Consider the following 17,663-nt stretch of genomic DNA (forward strand, 5'->3'; position numbering starts at 1 on the left):
ATATATTCGAAATTATTCAGAAAATAAATAGAAATGAAGAAATACTGATACTTGCTAACATGGGTGAACCTTGAAAACATTATCCTAAGTGAAGAAGCCAGTCACAAAATGTCACAAATTGTGTGATTCCATTGATATAAAATGTGTAGAATAGGCAAATCCATAGAGACAGAAAAGTAGATTAGTAGGTGCCAGAGGCTGGGTGTTTAGATGGTGGTGATGGTTGTGAAGATACTAAATATGTGAATATTTTAAAAAACACTGAATTGTATGCTTTAAAATGGTGAATTGTGGTACATAAATTATATTTCAATATAGCCACTAAAAACAAAAACCATTATGAATTTTTTATTAGTAGTTAAGTTCTATTTTATATTTTTAAAACACAAATAATAATACTAATTGTCCACCCAAGGCACTATATGTTGTTTCACTTCTTCTCTTAAAAGAAGGAACAGGCTGGGTGCAGTGGCTCACGCCTGCAATCCCAGCACTTTGGGAGGCTGAGATGAGTGGATCACGAGGTCAGGAGATCAAGACCATCCTGGCTAACACAGTGAAACCTCGTCTCTACTAAAAAAAATACAAAAAAAAAATTAGCCAGGCTGGTGGCGGGCGCCTGTAGTCCCAGCCACTGGGGAGGCTGAGGCAGGAGAATCGCGTGAACCCGGGAGGTGGAGCTTGCAGTGAGCCAAGATCCCACCACTGCACTCCAACCTGGGCAACAGAGCGAGACTCCATCTCAAAAAAAAAAAAAAAAAAAGAAAAAAGAAAAAAGGAGCAATCGATTAACAGAACAGGAAGTAATCTGGTGTAAATAAGTCCCATTTAGAGATGCGGTCTTGCTGCAACCACATAACAATCTCTCCTTTGTACTCTTGAGACAATAAAAAATGTATGTGCAAGGAAGGAACAATTTCCATATCAATGGTCTGCTTGGGTGTTCAAGGTTTGGAAGGGATCTTATGATTCATGATTCTTTGAAGTTAACTTTGGAAAATGCCAAAGAAATTAACTTTTCTTAAAAGTAAAGAGTAGTCCAGAAGCAGGGGCACACACATGTAATCCCAATACTTTGCAAGGCTGAGGCAGGAGGATCGCTTGAGCCCAAGAGTTCAAGACCAGCCTGGGCAACAGGGCAAAACCCCGTCTACACCAAAAATACAAAAATTAGCCAGGCATGGTGGCATGCACCTGTAGTCCCACCTATTTTGGAAGCCGAGGCAAGAGGATTGCTTGATCCCAGGAGTTTGAGGTCGCAGTGAGCTATGATCACACTACTGCACTCCAGTCTCAGTAACAGAACAAGACCTTGTCTCAAAACAAATAAACAACAACAACAAAAAGGAATAATCTCACTAACCTGCTGTCCAAAAATTCTGAAAAATCATCCTGAAGTTCAAACTTGTGTAGAACTTCTCCAAGTAGATAGCCACTGGCAAATGCCTTTGCAAATGACTTGGGACCTGAGTTTCAAAACATTGAGATAAAAACCATGAATACAATGTTGCGCATAGAGCTAATGATCTCTTTAAATATACACACACTAAAAACTACACAATTTAACTGGAACTCAAAATGCCGTGAATATATTTCTAGAAACATCTTTCAATAACCAAAGGAAAAGGTTGACATTTAACAGTAGATATTTTATAAAGATTCCCAAATAAATATAAATCAATAATTGATGAAATACAAAATTTTGAAGGAAAAGACAATTTTTTTAAAAAAAAAGCTACCAAAAAATTTATAAATAACATTAGATCTAAAAACTAGCCTTAAAGATATTTTATCAAATTATACTCTAATTTTTTAGTTACTCACACAACCTATGATGATAGCATATTTTGGCCAAGTGAGATGAAAGCTAACTTCTTTTAAACAAATACCTCATTTTAACCTGCAAAACAATGGAAAGTTTACTAAAGCCATTTGCACCTTCTTAAATAAAACCTCCTGAACATAATCAAACTTCTCCTTCATGGTTCAGAGGGGACACTACGGCCCAGTTATTGTCCCATGCAATTACGGAGAGATAGCCCAGGGGAAAACTGACTTTAGAGCCAGAGATATCTGTGTTGGAATCTTGGCTCTGCCCCTTACTAGCTGTGTGACGTTGGGCAAGCTGCTTCATCTTCCTGAGTTTCAGCCTCATGTCTAGAACAAAGATAACCACATCTACATCTTATCTCAGAGAGCTATTTAATATTAATAGCTCTCTTTTGCAGTAGTGTTTGAGAATTGCTGGGTACCATGCCTGCCACATAGTAGGCACATAATGATAAGTGCAGATTTTTTTTGTTTTTTTGATGGAGTCTCACTGCGTCACCCAGGCTGGAGTGCAGTGGCCTGATCTACAACCTCTGACTCCCGGGTTCAAGCGATTCTCCTGCCTCAGCCTACCGAGTAGCTGGGATTACAGGCGTGTGCCACCACACCCAGCTAATTTTTGTATTTTTAGTAGAGAGGGGGGTTTCACCATGTTGCCCAGGTTGGTCACGATCTTTTGACTTCATGATCCACCTGACTCGGCCTCCCAAAGTGCTGGGATTACAGGCATGAGCCACCGTGCCCAGCCAAGAAAAAAAAATTTTTAAGTGTTCAATAGGATTTGCTTTTTTAAAAAATGTTCTTAGTTTTGAGTTACTTGTATTTTTCTTATAAAGTAAAATATATAGAGTTACATGATATTTAAGGATTATATATAAAATAAATTATATTATCATAGGCCAAAGCCATCATCTCTCAAATTACTTCAAAATCCTCCACAAATATTCAACATGCTTCCATCAGGTTAACATACAATAAAACATTATATTATATTAAATATAATATTTCAACATCAGTTAAAATATTATATGTCATTGCAGTATCACAAATTCAGTTTTACCAGATTGTTCTATTTTACCTGTCTGACTAATGATGAGGTGGCTAATTGACAGTGACGAAATAACATTTCTTCATGATTTGTAGAAGTGATGCTTGGTTGTGTGGTTGCAGGAAGGTGAGCTAAGTTGCTCCATAACAGCCACTGCGCAGTCCTCACTCCAAAGATTACACCCTATCATAATACTTTTTTGCATATCTGATACCAGACCACAGTTTTCTCTAAGACTTTCTTAATATCTGTTCTCAAAACCCTTTATACTCAGAGTAATACCTCAATCCTTAAGTTGAGTCAATACAATAATAAAGGTAGTTTAAAAAGATGTCAATGATTCCCACTGATTCTATGTACTTGGGGTGAGCTCTTGAACTGTCTAGAATTAGAATCTATTAATTATGATTACATAATTTTTATATGCAATAGAAAAAATAAAAGGTAAAAAACATTAAGGGGAAACAATGCTTTTGTCTATGGATCACTTTAGCAACAAGTAAAGAAATGAAACTTTTATAAGCTCCAGGAAAATGAAAGCTTCCAATCACGTAAACTTGTGTTCAGCCATATAGTTCATGTGAGAACAGACACATTGCATCTATTCTGAAAGTCCACAGTCTGGCACCTATTAGTGGATTTTGGTAAGCTTTTCCACAAACAGACCAGTTTTATCATCATTTTAAAACTATTCAGGGCAGAATGATCTCACTCTAAACCCATGATACATTCTTTCAGAGTTGATGGTTTGATGCCCTTCCTATCAGTCATATCTGTCCTTCCGAAGCTATGTCTTAATGTGAAACACTGAAGCAACTCTTGAGAAAATACACTTAGAGAACAGTATGTCCTAAAGCTTCCAGCAGGAGAATTTGAAATTCATGGCATACCTGAGCTTTATAACTCAGCTAGATCTATTGCACCACCTGGAACACCTTACAGCACAATAAGCTTCATAACCCAGGCACACCTTCATAACACCTTACAGCACAAGTTAAGCTTGAGCTTCATAACCTAGGCACTGAATTTTCCCGACTTTAACGTGACACCACTTGAATATCATAATGCCTTTCAATGCTACTAAAATGAGAATTGGCTTGATCTTATACTAAATGTCATCTGTTATTCAGCAAGTGTCTTCCGGCTTCATACCTCAGTAGTCTTTAAAGCAACTGAAATCCAAAGGGTTCCTTCTGCTCCAATGGGCAAAAGTGTGTCACCTCCTCCTGTGTCACTGCAGCTTTCACTTTCCCTTACAGACCCCAAAGCTCTCATTGCCACCATGACCCTCAATGTGCCACCCAGAGTGCTCTAGCTGTGTCTTTCACCTCTTCTGTCTGTTGCTTTCTTCTGTCTGCCTCTTCCCTTCTCTCCTCCCTAGCCTGTCCCTATTCTTCCCTTAGTTTTCTGAAGAGCCACTGGATGTAGAACCATTATTCATCTATGGATGTATCTGTGTCTTTCTATTCCTACGCCATCAGGGTCTTGTCCCAGTTTTTGGCTTATTGCTTTCTGTTCAAGAGCTGTTGCTATGTTACCTTCAGGTAATATCTTTCCCTTCCTGCCTCCCTCTGGGGTTTGCACTGTGCATGTTGTTCACGTTGCCTGAATGCTGAAAGTCTAGCCCAGGAATAACTGGGGAATACTAAATCCCTTTCCTTCATCTTCAATGTGGCTGACAAATGGTGTGTAGCAAACCATTTTCTACAAAAAGGTCACCAGAAAAATAAAATCATTACCCATTTCCTTTGAAATGGGATGGCATATTAGTAAGGCAATTATGATATGGATAAAATGGGGGTGTTTATAGTATAAAGGTTAAAGAACGATAGTAAACACTTAATGTACTTCATTGTCAGAGTAGTTTATAACAAATAAGCAAGTACCAAAATATCTGTCTGAAGCTTTTAATGCATAAGACACTTCAGATTTACCATGTGCCACATCAGCAGAAACTAGAACAATGAGTGACGAATACAGCAAATGATAAAAGCAATAAAGGGGAAACTTGGAGAAAAAAAATTAAAAGAAAAAGAAAAAAGAACACATATAGGAAATTACACAAAGAAAGAAAAAGCTGAAGAAAAAGTGTATACACTAGGACTGATAGACTAAAACGTATAAAATAAGAAGACAGGGCCGGACGCAGTGGCTCACGCCTGTAATCTCAGCACTTTGGGAAGCTGAGGCAGGCAGATCATGAGGTCAGGAGTTCGAGACCAGCCTAGCCAATATGATGAAACCCTGTCTCTACTAAAAATACAAAAAGTAGCTGGGCATGGTGGCACGTGCCTGTAGCGCCAGCTACTCGGGAGGCTGAAGCAGGGGAATTGCTTGAACCCAGGAGGCGGAGGTTGCAGTGAGTCGATATTGCGCCACTGCACTCCAGCCTGGTGACAGAGCAAGACTCCGTCTCAAAAAATAAGACCTATAGGAAGCCAGAGAGAGAGACAGAGTAAGAGAGAGGACAAAGGTGATAGGGAGAGAAAGAAACAGTGAGGAAAAAAGAAAAGGCAAGAAAAAGCTTATTTTTTTCTCTTTGGCTTGTCATGTTCTTCTTCCCACAAGTGTCACTGAATACTATGACTAATTTCAGGACGCCCACCTCTATAAACTAATTTGCACTAAGAATTGAAATTTTGTAAGGGGAAAAAGAGGCAGGTTGACTCCAGAACAAGGAACAATGAAGGAATATGATAAGTAAATAAACCACGGGAGCCCAGTGACAATCTTCATCCTAAACCCAAATTACTTACATCTGGGATTAAAATTATTTAGCAGCAACTCAACCCTGCCTCTAATCTTCTCAACCCTGCCTCTAATCTTCTCAACCCTGCCTCTAATCTTCTCAACCCTGCCTCTAATCTTCCAAGCCACATGCCTGGTCCCCATCACTAAAGTTTCCTTTTCTAATAAATCTTTGATGCGGGCCTCTGTGATGGGTCTATGTTAGGCTGGGACAGCCGGTGAAATGATCTATGTGCCTTTCCATCAAAATGGCCCTTAGCCAGCTGGAGGAAGCACAGAAAGCCATCCACATTTCACTTGGTGATAAGGAGAGCACAGGTTCTGGAGAAAGATTCTCTGTTGGACTTGTGGCTCATTTACAAGCTGCTTCACCTTGGGCAACTATGTAGCCACAGTTTCTCATCTGTAAAAATGAGAGAGTGATGGACTCTACCTTGTAAGAGTAGTTTTGAGAATTAAATTTTATATGTAAAATGCTTAGCATACTGCCTGGTCCACAGTAAAAGCTCAGTGATTATTTTTATTGTTATTATTACTGTCTTCTAATTTAAGAAAACAGGTCATATTAATTACACAAACTGTAAATAACAGATCCTTAATGATTACACTACAAACGTTCATGTTTAAAACACAATTCAGTACTCAGAAAGCAAATACTTGGCAATTCCTGGCATTCATATACAGGCCCACTCTTTAGGCCTGATAGTCTATAACTCCCCCACTGGTCTGGGGAAGCACCTGTACTTAAACACAGTCTATTTCTACAGCAAAATATTTAAATAGTCACATCCAGTGAAATAAATAAGGACTAAACAGCCTTATGGCATTTCTGGTCAGGTTTTGCTGCCAAATGAATAATGTACAAAGTTGCAGTTTTCAGAGATTTTTGGATTCTAGAATTTTTTAGATAGGGGACTGCAGACCCATACCATTTTATGCTCAGTGTCATTTACTTCTCCTTTACTAGAGTAGGAAAGATCGAGCCTGCACTATCAACTACATTTAAAAAGCCAAGAAAATTTACTTTCATTTGAGATAAAAAACAAAAACAAACAAACAAACAAACCCTGCTGAAGGCTTGGAACTGGCATGGCCCTATCAGGCTGTGGTGCCCCTAGAAACCGGCTGGGTGCTCACAGCTATGCCTTGGCATTCTCCAGCTGAACATAACCAATTTCACAGCACACCAACATCAGACTCTGTGACACTGATGGATCAAAACAAAAACAAAATCCCTCTGTAAACATGTCTGAGCTCAGACCAAAACAAGAATATTGTCCAAAACACAAAAATAACCAAGTATGTCCCTATTCTGGCCAATAAGAATGATTGCTGCTTCTCTACTAATTATAGCTTTGCTTTGATCATTTTTCTCACCTTCTAGATAAGATTTATTAAGATACCCAAATCATAAAATTGCCAATGCTTCTGGACAGGATTTAATTCACAGCAAGGCACCACTTCCTGGAACCCTCCTCAAAAACACCTAACACAAGCCCAAGTCATTTCTAGCACCTTCTTACTGAGATGCCCCGCAGTCCTCATGGTTCACGTTCTCTCTTGTTACAACAAATCTATAAATCTAACTTTGTTCAACTACAGATGTGTCCTGTGATCTTTGGCAGGGGATACTGACGTTTTCTTTCCTTTGGTAAAAGAATAGGATGGTCAGTCTTCACAATTTTATCCTTTGAAGGTTTTATCATAATTGAGATTTACTATCTGAAACTAAATCTCAATTGCTATATTATAACCCTCTTTAATTGTGAAAATATTGAGCAACAGTCTTTTCTTGAAGCTCCATTTCTTAAAACTTTTGCTTTGATTTACACAATAGCCTTCTGCTACTAGACTTGCTGTATTAATTTTTAGTCAATGAAAGCCAAGTTTTAATCAAGAAAAATGCTGTGAGGCTAGCCAGGAAATATCAAAATCTGTTGCTTTACGTCAGAAGCAATAGATTTTCTAATGATTCTGAGTGTTTAAGTATGAGAAAATGTGTAAGGTTTAGACTCCAGGTTTAAAGAAGACTAGAACTAAAAGGCAGCAGGCCCAGAATCTCCTGCTAACTTGCTACTACCTAGGTGCATAATCCTAAACAGTGCTCTTAACACATCTGATTAGATTTCCTCATTTGCTAAAGAAGAATTAAATGATGTCCAAGATGATTTTTCAGATCTAAGGTAATATGATTCCGTAATGTGGTAAGGTTACCACAATACATTATGAACTATTGCATAAAAATAAATATTCAATGGGATTTTTTTTATATCTCTATCTTTTCTTAAAATAAAATATGATCCTTCTGAAAATATTAGGACAAAAGACCAAATCAACAAAGTGTTGTTAATGCATGAGAGGATGCCCCTCAACTGTGGGACAAAGAGTAGAAAATATCACTCTCCAAAAACAAATGCTACTAAGATTTAATATAAAATGACAAGATTAATCATCTATGGAAACCCACTTGGAAAAAATCCAAACCCAATTAACAAGGAGCATAGATTGTCTCTTAAAACTCACAAAAATATATCTATTTAATTTTTTTATATATCATGTAGGCAATGATTAATATATCCCAATCTATTAATTAACCTTATTTAAAGTAGGAATATGCCCTAACAGTAGAATAATTCACAACTGTTGTAATTTCAGAAGCTTTTGGTAGTAGAAGTAACATTGGAAAATACTATTGAACAGTGTGGCTTCCCTAAGTACTGTAGGCCAGAGGGGCAGGAATTCTGACTCTAATCTAATCTAATTTCATCTGTCACTGCTATCTAGATGAAACACCTCCAGATCAGAAAAAGTAAAACACAGCACATATTAGCTTTGACTGCCCCTCCAACAACTGAACCATTATTTAGCTCACAAGGCAGCAAATGCACAGGCTTGGCATTCTCTCCTGTTTCTTTGTCCCAACAAGCAACTATGGGCTGGGCCACTTCTAAACAAACAATAATTCATCCAACTTTGCCACTTAACCATCTAGGAATTATGTTATGCCCTATGATATTATAACATGCCTAGATGGCTGAATTTTTCTATTTCTTGTGACTTCAAATGAAAAATAATCCTTATAAAAAGAGCTCAAGTGAATACATTTGAGAGAGTTACTTAAACATATATATTCATGCCTAAGTTTAAAACTTTAATGTACAATATAGGACCTAAAAGCATAAGTTCAAATTCTAGCTCAACGACCTACTAGCTGTAAGACCTTGAACAAATTACTAAGCCCTCTCCTCCTCCTGACTCACCTGAACATCCAGGGCAATACCTCTTAGGGTTGTTTTTAAGATTAAATAAGAAAATGTATGTAAAGGGCTTAGAACAGGGTATGGTATACACACATAAATGCTCAATAAGGGATAACTTTCATTATTTATCATTCTTTCACTTGTAGACTTCATTTGAACTCCATATAACTTTTCCACAAGCTCCCACAATATTATAATATGCTTATGACATTTCAACTCAAGTACTAAACCTCTTTTTCTCCTATTTTGTCATGTGATGTTTGGCTTCTTTTGATTTTTCACCTTTAATGCTATATTGAATTTTCCCTTCAAATTACAAAGGCAATATAAACAACAAGCCACATAACAGAGATGTATAAAGAAAAGCTACCAATCTCCCACTTCCCCAGGGTAATCCCTATAACACACTTGTTTATATCCTTCCACACTTTCCTCTATGCTTACACAAACCATAATATGAAGACTCATGTGTAAGTCAATAGTCCAGTATATGTTTTTCCATACTTTTCTTCTTGCTCATATAAATGTTCATATTCATAAGTGTGTGTTTCTTAATTGGTACAAATATATAATTATACTAGTCAAAATAAGCTCTAACTTTTGGTTTTTACTTGACAAAAATACATAAATATCCTTTAGGCCAAAAGTTATAGAAGCTAACTCATTCTTTGTAATAACTGAATAACAATTCATAGTATGAATAAAGCACCATTTATCCAAGCATTACACTTTTGAAGGATACTCAGATTGTTTCCAATTTTTATTTTTGCCCCTGTAATTCATGTAGCAATAAACATCTTTGTTCAAATATCCTTATATATTGGTGCTTTTATTTTTATTTGATAGACGCTGAGAAGTAGGATTTAGCATTTATGTCCAAAGTGCTATTTTAAATGCTTTACATTTAATATCCCATTTAATCTTGATACAACCAGATGAGGTAGCATTATTATTGCTGTTTTTAAGCATGATGAAATTTAGGTAAATAACTTGTCCAAAAGATTTCCAAGCAGTCTAACCTCCAAGTTCTTGCTTCTTTACACTTCCCTTACCCAGAAATTGCCTGATTACTTTCCCCAGAGTTTGCACCAACTCACAGTCCTTCCATGATTGATTCTACAAACCATCCAAAGCCTTCCATTGTGCACCATAGAACAGTTTATCTAATGATGGGACAGCAGCAGCAGGAAATGTGCTTCCTTGAGTGCAGAAATCCTAGCTTGCTGGCTTACAAACACAGTTAAGTGTGTTCCCAAAGGCCTTTTACAATGTGGAATCTGGTTACCTCCTCGAGGACTCTCTTGCTCTATCTCTCTTATAGTAGCTGAGATTAAAAAATTTGTATGTTTTGCTAGTGAATGGAAAGCAGAATACTCCACTAGAACGGGGCGTCTCTGCTAGCTTCCAGATCTACACTTCAGGAGCACAGATGCCAGGAATTTTCCATTCATAGCCTAAATGCTGTTAAAATTCTTACTTAGTCTTCAGCCCTTTTATGCTTACAGAATGAAGTCATTCTTCCTCCACCTCTCAAAACCAAAATCCCAAAACTAATTAAAATTATAATGGCACCTACTGTTTTTATTTTATATATCTTTATTAATTTCATTTATTTCTCCTAAAAGTATTTCAAAATGTTGCAACAGAGTCCTGGGGATTTCGGCAAAGGGTGGTTTTTGTTTTGTTTTGTTTGTTTTTTGAGACAGAGTCTTGCTGTGTCACCCAGGCTGGAGTGCAGTGGCTCAATCTCGGCTCGCTGCAAACTCTGCCTCCTGGGTTCAAGCGATTCTCCTGCCTCAGCCTCCCAAGTAGCTGGGACTACAGGCACCCGACACGACGCTCAGCTAATGTATTTTTAGCAGAGACAGGATTTCACTATGTTGGCCAGGCTGGTCTCGAACTCCTGACCTCATGAGCCGCCCACCTCGGCCTCCCAAAGGGCTGGGATTACAGGCGTGAGCCACCGCGCCCGGCCCAGGTGTGGTTTTTACTAATAAAATAAATGAACTAAATTAAACTAAGCAATATGTAACTGCTTTTCTTTTAGAAGAATACAACTTAAGGGCATGATATTTTATTTTGGCTCCTATAGTGAGACAGGAATAACAAACAATAAATGCTAAATATTGTCCTCAGTCCATCGTATTTTAGCAAATAAACAGTTGGAGACACAATGGGATAATCGTAGAATACCAGGAAAGAATTTAATTCAGTTCACAGGGAGCGTGTAGATGGTAATTTGACAAAGAAAGAGTCTGAGGTTTATGCCTCAAGAAATGCAACAGGAGATGATCCGTGCTAGAGATCCTCATGCTGAGAGTATTAATAACTACTTTGCACCCACAGAAACACTACCGATCTAGCAACTTCTGTGGATAACCTAAGGTTAAACTGGCACCACTGCCTCTCTGGTAGCAAGCTGGTGTTAAGCAAGTTCTTTTGGGAAAATGGACTGAAATGACTTGCCCTGAAAACCTCTTCCCTTAAGCAAAAAAAAAAAAAAAACAAAAAACAAAAACATACCAACTGAAAAATGAACTCCTACTGAAGAATTACAGGGCAGTCAAGGAAGCTGTCAGCATGTAAAATTGCCTCTGTGGTTGTCAGACTTGGAAACTTTGGGTGGCAAGTGCATGGTTAGGATAAAATTAGGTTGGTGAATAACGTCAGCTTTGGGCAAGAGCCAATAGTGACCAGAAATAGCTAAAGTTTGTGATTTGGGGCTTAAAATTTACTAAAATTTGTAAATGTTAACATATTCTACATTAACTTATTTTACACCCACCCTCCCCTGCTGGTCAGTTAAGTATGGAAAGCATTATTAGGTCCATTTTATAGAGAAGGAAACACATTCAGAGAAGGTATTGTAACTTGTCCAGCGGCTTCGTATTTCCTCGACTAGCCACCACACCATGCTTCTACTTCTGGTGATGTGAAGGCGGCATCGTTAGGGTCAGACTACAGAGTCCAGCAAAGTTTCCTCTCCATAGAAGCAAAGGAGACCTTCCTAAACCCGCTGATTGCCTAGAACACATCACAAAGTCAGAATGCCTGCGGGTTGGGCCCACAGTGACAAGGGTAACTCGAGAGCGGCAGAGTGGGGACGTGACAAGGCCTTGCCCTGGCTGGGGTGAGCTGTAGGGAGGTTGCGGGACGGACCTGGAGCACTGCCGAGCCGAGTTGCTCACTGTGGGGTGCTGCCGGCTCCGCAAGTGCCCCACCTGCGCAGCTCGCGCCCCGCCCGCCACCTTCCCTGAGTGCGCTGCGCTGCGGGCTCTGCGCCCCGCTAGCCCCTCAGACGCTCGCCCCTGGCCGTGGTCACTCACTCACGGTCCGGGACACCTTCAACTCCTTGTTGAGCCACTGGCACAGGATCTCCGACATGGTTCAGCCGGTGCCTCAGACCGCAGGCGGGTGCTAAGAAACTCGCCAGGAACCAAGTCGGCCAGCCCGCGTCCTCCTGTTGCCAAGGGCAACCCTTTGCTAAGGAAGCGTATCCATGCTAGAACTAGGCGAAAGGCCTTAGAGAAGAGCGGACGCTAGGGCTCAGCAGCAGAGGACAGAAAATCGTGTTCCGCCACCTGCTGGCGGGTAAGACCTGAGCGTGCGCCAGCGCGGGAGGAAGCAGTGGGGGCCTGTGAGAGAAGTTAGGGAGCAGCGGGTGTAGGGAGAGGCCAGGCGGGAACACTTAAGGACACAGCAGGGGCTTCTTAGGTGAGCAGAAAATAAAACGAGAGTCTCCGCAGGGCTCCGTGGCTCACGCAAATAATCCTACCACTTTCTGGAGGGCGTGGCGCTCGACTGAGCCTGGGAGTTCAAGACCAGCCTGGGCAAGGTAGCAGAAACCGTTTTTTTCTGTAAGAAATTAGGCGGCTGTGGTGGCGTGCGCCTGTGGTCCCAGCAGCTCAGGATGCTGACGTGGAAGGATCAACCCAGGAGGCCGACTTTATAGTGAACCGACATCGGAGTCACTCTCAGATTGTTGCCCACTGCACTCCAGCCTGGGCAACAAAATGAGACTCTGTCTCAAAAAAGAAGAAAGAAGAAAGAAGAACAAGAAGGAGAAGGAGAGGGAGACGAAGGGGAGGAGGAGAAGAGGAGGAACAGGAGGAAAAGAAGAAAGAGGAGAAGAAGAACAAGGAGAAGAAGGAGAAGAAGAACAAGGAGAAGGAGGAGAAGAAGAACAAGGAGAAGGAAGAGAAGAAGAACAAGGAGAAGGAGGAGAACAAGGAGAGATCAAAGAAGAGGAAGAAAAAAGAAGAGGAAGAAAAAAGAAGAAGAGGAAGAAAAAGAAGAAGGGTATTTGGGGTATCCATCACCTTCAGTATTTATCATTTGTATACTTTGGTAACATTTCAAATCTTCTCTACTAGCTATTTTGAAATATACAATGTATCATTGCTAACCATAGTCACCCCAGTTGCTAGCTAACATTAGACCCTGTTTCTTCCATCTAACTATAAGTTTGTACCCATTCCCCAACCTCTTTTCATTTCCCCTTCCTACCCTCACATCCTTTCCAGCCTCTGGTACTCATAATTTTGTTCTCTATCTCCAGGAGATCAACTTTTTTAGCTACCACATATAAGTAAGAACATGCAGTATATGTCTTTCTGTTGCCTGGCCTATTTCATTGAACATAATGGCCTCCAGTTCATCCATGTTGCTGCAAATGACCTGTTTTCATTCTTTTCCACGGACAAATGGTATTCCATTATGTATATATACCATTCTTTCTTTTTCCATTTGTTCGCTGATGGACACTTAGATTGATTCCATATCTTGGCTATTTTGAATAGTTCTGTGATAAACATGTGAGTGCAGGTATCCGTTTGATATACTGACTTCTTTTCCTTTGGATAGATACCCTGTAGTGGGACTGCTGGATTTTATGGCAGTTCTGTTTTTAGTTTTTGGAGAAACTTCCATACTGCTTTCCATAGTGGTCATACTAATTTACATCCCCACCAACAGTATGCGTTCGCTTTTCTCCACATCCTCTCCAGCATCTGTTGTTTTTTGTCTTTTTAATAATAACCATTCTAAATGGGGTAAGATGATATTTTATTGTGGTTTTGATGATTAGTGATGATGAATTTTTTTCATATACCTGTTGGCCATTTGTACCTCTTCTTTTGAGAAATGTCTATTCATGTCCTTTGCACACTTTTTAGTGGGATTTTTTTTTTAGTGTTGAGTGGTTTGAATTTCTTGTATATTGTGGATATTAGTCCCTTGTCAGATTAATAGTTTGCAAATATTTTCTTCCATTCAATGGGTTGTCTCTTCATTCCGTTGATTGTTTCATGTATTGTACAGAAGGTTTTTAGTTTAATATAGCCCCCAGTTGTCTATTTTTGTTTTAGTTGTCTGTGCTTTTGAGGTCTTATCCATAACATTTTTGCCTAGGCCAATGTCCTGAAGTGTTTTCCCTGTGTTTTCTTCTAGTAGTTTTATAGTTTTAGGTCTAACATTTAAGTCTTTAATCCATCTTGAGTTGATATTTGTATGTGGTGAGAAATACTGTTCAGCTTTACTCTTCTGCATATGGATAGCCAACTTATCCAGCACCATTTATTGAAGAGGGTGTTCTTTCTACATAGTTCTTGGTGCCTCTGTTGAAAATCAGTTGGCTGTAAATATGTGGATTTATTTCTGGATTCTCTATTCTGTTACATTGGTCTATGTGTCTATTTTTATACCACTACCAAGCTGTTTTGATTACTACAGCCTTGTAATGTAATTTGAAGTCAGATATTGTGCTGTTTCCAGCTTATGCTGTATTAATTACTATAGCCTTGTAATATAATTTAAAGTCAGATACTGTGCTGTTTCCAGCTTTGTTCTTTATGCTTAGAATTGCTTTGGCTATATGGGCTTTTTATTGGTTCCATATGAATTTTAGGATTGTTTTTTCTATTTCTGTGAAAATGATACTGGTATTTTTATAGGAATTGAATTGAATCTATAGATTGTCTTAGGCAATATGATCATTTTAATGATATTAATTCTTCCAATTCATGAACATGGGGTGTCTTTCTATTTGTTTGTGTCCTCTTCAATTTCTGTCATCAGTGTTTTGTAATTTTTCTTGTAGGGTCTTTCACTGCCTTGGTTAAATGTGTTCCTAGGTATATATTTTTACTGTACTAATTGCAAGTGAAATTGCTTTATTTATTTATTTATTCATTCATTCATTCATTCATTGGTAGAGATGAGTTCTCTCTATGTTGCACAGGCTAGTCTTGAACTCCTGGGCTCAGCAATCCTCTGCCTTGGCCTCCTAAAGACTTGGGACTGCAGTTTTGAGCCACTGCACCTGGCCTTGATTTATTTTTCAGCTATTTCAGTATTAGTGTACAGAAATGTGACTGATTTTTTTATGTTCATTTTGTATCCTGCTACTTTATTGAATTTCCTTATCAGCTGTAAGAGCTATTTGGTGGAGTTTTTAAATTTTTCTAAATATAAGATTATGTCATTTGCAAAAAGGGACTATTTTCCAATTTAAGTATGTTTTCTTTCTTTCTCTTGCCTAATTTATTTGGCTAGGACTTTCTGTACTCTCTTGAATAACAGTAGTGAAAGTGGGTATCCTTGTCTTGTTCCAGTTTTTAGAGAAAAGACTTTCAACTTTCCCCCATTCAATATGTTAGCTGTGGGCTTGTCATATACGGTCTTTATTATTTTGAGGTATGTTCTTTCTATGCCTAGTTTGTGGAGAGTTTTTATCATGATGGAATGTTGATTTTATTAAGTGCTTTTTCTGCATCTATTGAGATCATCACATGGTTTTTGTCCTTCATTCTGTTGGTGTGATATATAACATTTATTGATGTGTGTATGTCAAACCATCCTTGCATCCCTGGTATAAATCTCCTTTAATCATTGTGTATTATCTTTTTGATGTGCTATTGAATTCAGTTTGCTAGTATTTTGTTAAGGATTCTTGCATCTATACTCATCAAGGATATTAGCCTATAGTTTCCTATTTGGGTTGCATTCTTATCTATTTTTGACATCAGGGTAATACTGGCCTCAAAGAATGCATCAGGGAGAATTCACTCCTCCTCAATTATTTAAAGAATAGTTTGAGGAAGACTGGTATTAATTCTTTATACATTTGGTATTATTCAGCAGTGAGTCCATTTGGTCCTGTGCTTTTGTTTGTTGGGATAATTTTTATTACTGATTCATTCTTTCTAGTTGTTATTGGTCTGTTCAGGTGTTGTATTTCTTCCTGATTCAATCTTGCTAGGTTGAGTGCTTCCAGAAATTTATCCGTTTCCCCTGAGTTTTCCCATGTGTTAGCATATAATTGTATATAATAGTCTCTGATAATCGTTTATATTTCTGTGATATCAATTGTAATATCTCTATTTTCATTTGCTGATTTTATTTGGGTTTTCTCTGTCCTTTTATTGATTACTCTATCTAGTGGTTTATCAATTTTGTTTATCTTTTCAAAGAACCAGCTTATCATTTCATCGATCCTTTGTATTTCTTTTTTATTAAAGCCCCTATTTTGTTTAGTTCTGCTCTGTTTATTATTTCTTGCCTTCTGCTAATTTTGGATTTGGTTTGTTCTTGCTTTTCTTGTTCCTTGAGGTGCATTGTTAAACTGTTTATTTGAAAATTTTCTACTTATTTGATGTGGGCATTTATTGCTATAAACTTTATTAGTTCTGCTTTTGCTGTATCCCACAGGTCTTGGTATGTTGTGTTTCCATTTTCATTTGTTTCAAGAAATTTTTTAACCTCCATCTGAATTTTTTTCATTAACCTATGGAAGTTCAGGAGCATGTTATTTAATTTCTGTGTGTTTATATGATTTATATGGTTTCCAAAGATTCTCTTCATATTGATGTCCATTTTTATTCCACTGTGGTCTGAGAAAATACTTAATATGATTGCAATTTTTAAAAATTTGTTGAGACATGTTTTGTGGCCTAACATATCCTAGAAAATGTTCCATGTGCTGTTGGGAAAAAAATATATATTCTTTGGTAGTTGAATACAAAGAGAGTCTTGACTGAAGATTTTTTTGTTTGTTTTTTAAAGAAGCTGTATTGAGGCTCTTGTTCTAATGGCAGCAGTTTTGTCATTGATTTACAAATAGTTTTAGTTGCTATATTATATGGGCTACCTTTGCATTAATAGAATGTATCTAATTCCTTTTATTCTCAGTCCTAGTATAGGACCTGACATGCAGCTAGCATTCAATAATTTTTATTGGCAATAATTTTTATTGGCAATGGTGGCAGAACTAACAATTAGGATTATTAACATCTCTATATTGTTTTGAGAGGTAAAATTTTATTAAACTACTTTTCTAGTCAGTTTTACCTTTCAAATAATTATTTCAAAATTGTATTTTGACAAAAACTCATCTTTGGCATGCTGAAGTCAGTTTTAGCAAAAATGTGGCTGGGTTCATTCAGCGAAAATCCCCAACCCTGGATATCTGATCAGATTGTAATCTCCCACCATTCCCAGGACTTATCACTCTGGCCTGCCTTCAGCAAGAAGAATCCTGTGAAGTCAGTCTAGCTAGAATCTCCCCTGACCCTGATGTTTCCTTTTAGTAATTTTTTATCCACTGATCACCACCCTGCTCTTTGGCTATAAATCCCCATTTTTCTTTATATTTGGAGTTGAGCTTGATTTTTCTCCCCTATTGTAAAACCCCACTGCAGTGGTCCCTTGAATAAAATCTTTCTTACCCTCTTTAACAAGTATCAGAAAAATTTTTGTTTAACAATTTCTAAAGGTTTAGA

General features: G+C 38.1%; 1 protein-coding gene and 1 long non-coding RNA gene across 4 annotated transcripts in view; one reads left to right on the plus strand and one right to left on the minus strand.

Moving 5' to 3' along the window:
- Positions 1-12,423, minus strand: part of SPEF2 (sperm flagellar 2) — a 196,352-nt gene extending 183,929 nt beyond the window's left edge. For all 3 annotated transcript variants that reach the window (XM_063619889.1, XM_063619888.1, XM_055245840.2), the window contains exons 1-2: positions 12,213-12,423; positions 1,364-1,466 (exon numbers count right to left, since the gene is read on the minus strand). In XM_063619889.1, coding sequence (XP_063475959.1) covers positions 1,364-1,466; positions 12,213-12,270 — 161 coding nt within the window. In that variant the 5' untranslated portion in view covers positions 12,271-12,423. The remainder of the gene's footprint in view (positions 1-1,363; positions 1,467-12,212) is intronic.
- LOC129464525 (uncharacterized) overlaps positions 12,383-17,663 on the plus strand; it is a 71,669-nt gene continuing 66,388 nt past the window's right edge. Inside the window, exon 1 of the long non-coding RNA XR_010116374.1 lies at positions 12,383-12,477. This is a non-coding gene — a long non-coding RNA (uncharacterized lncRNA). The remainder of the gene's footprint in view (positions 12,478-17,663) is intronic.

This window comes from Symphalangus syndactylus, chromosome 16 (genome assembly GCF_028878055.3).
Source record: "Symphalangus syndactylus isolate Jambi chromosome 16, NHGRI_mSymSyn1-v2.1_pri, whole genome shotgun sequence".
NCBI lineage: Eukaryota > Metazoa > Chordata > Mammalia > Primates > Hylobatidae > Symphalangus > Symphalangus syndactylus.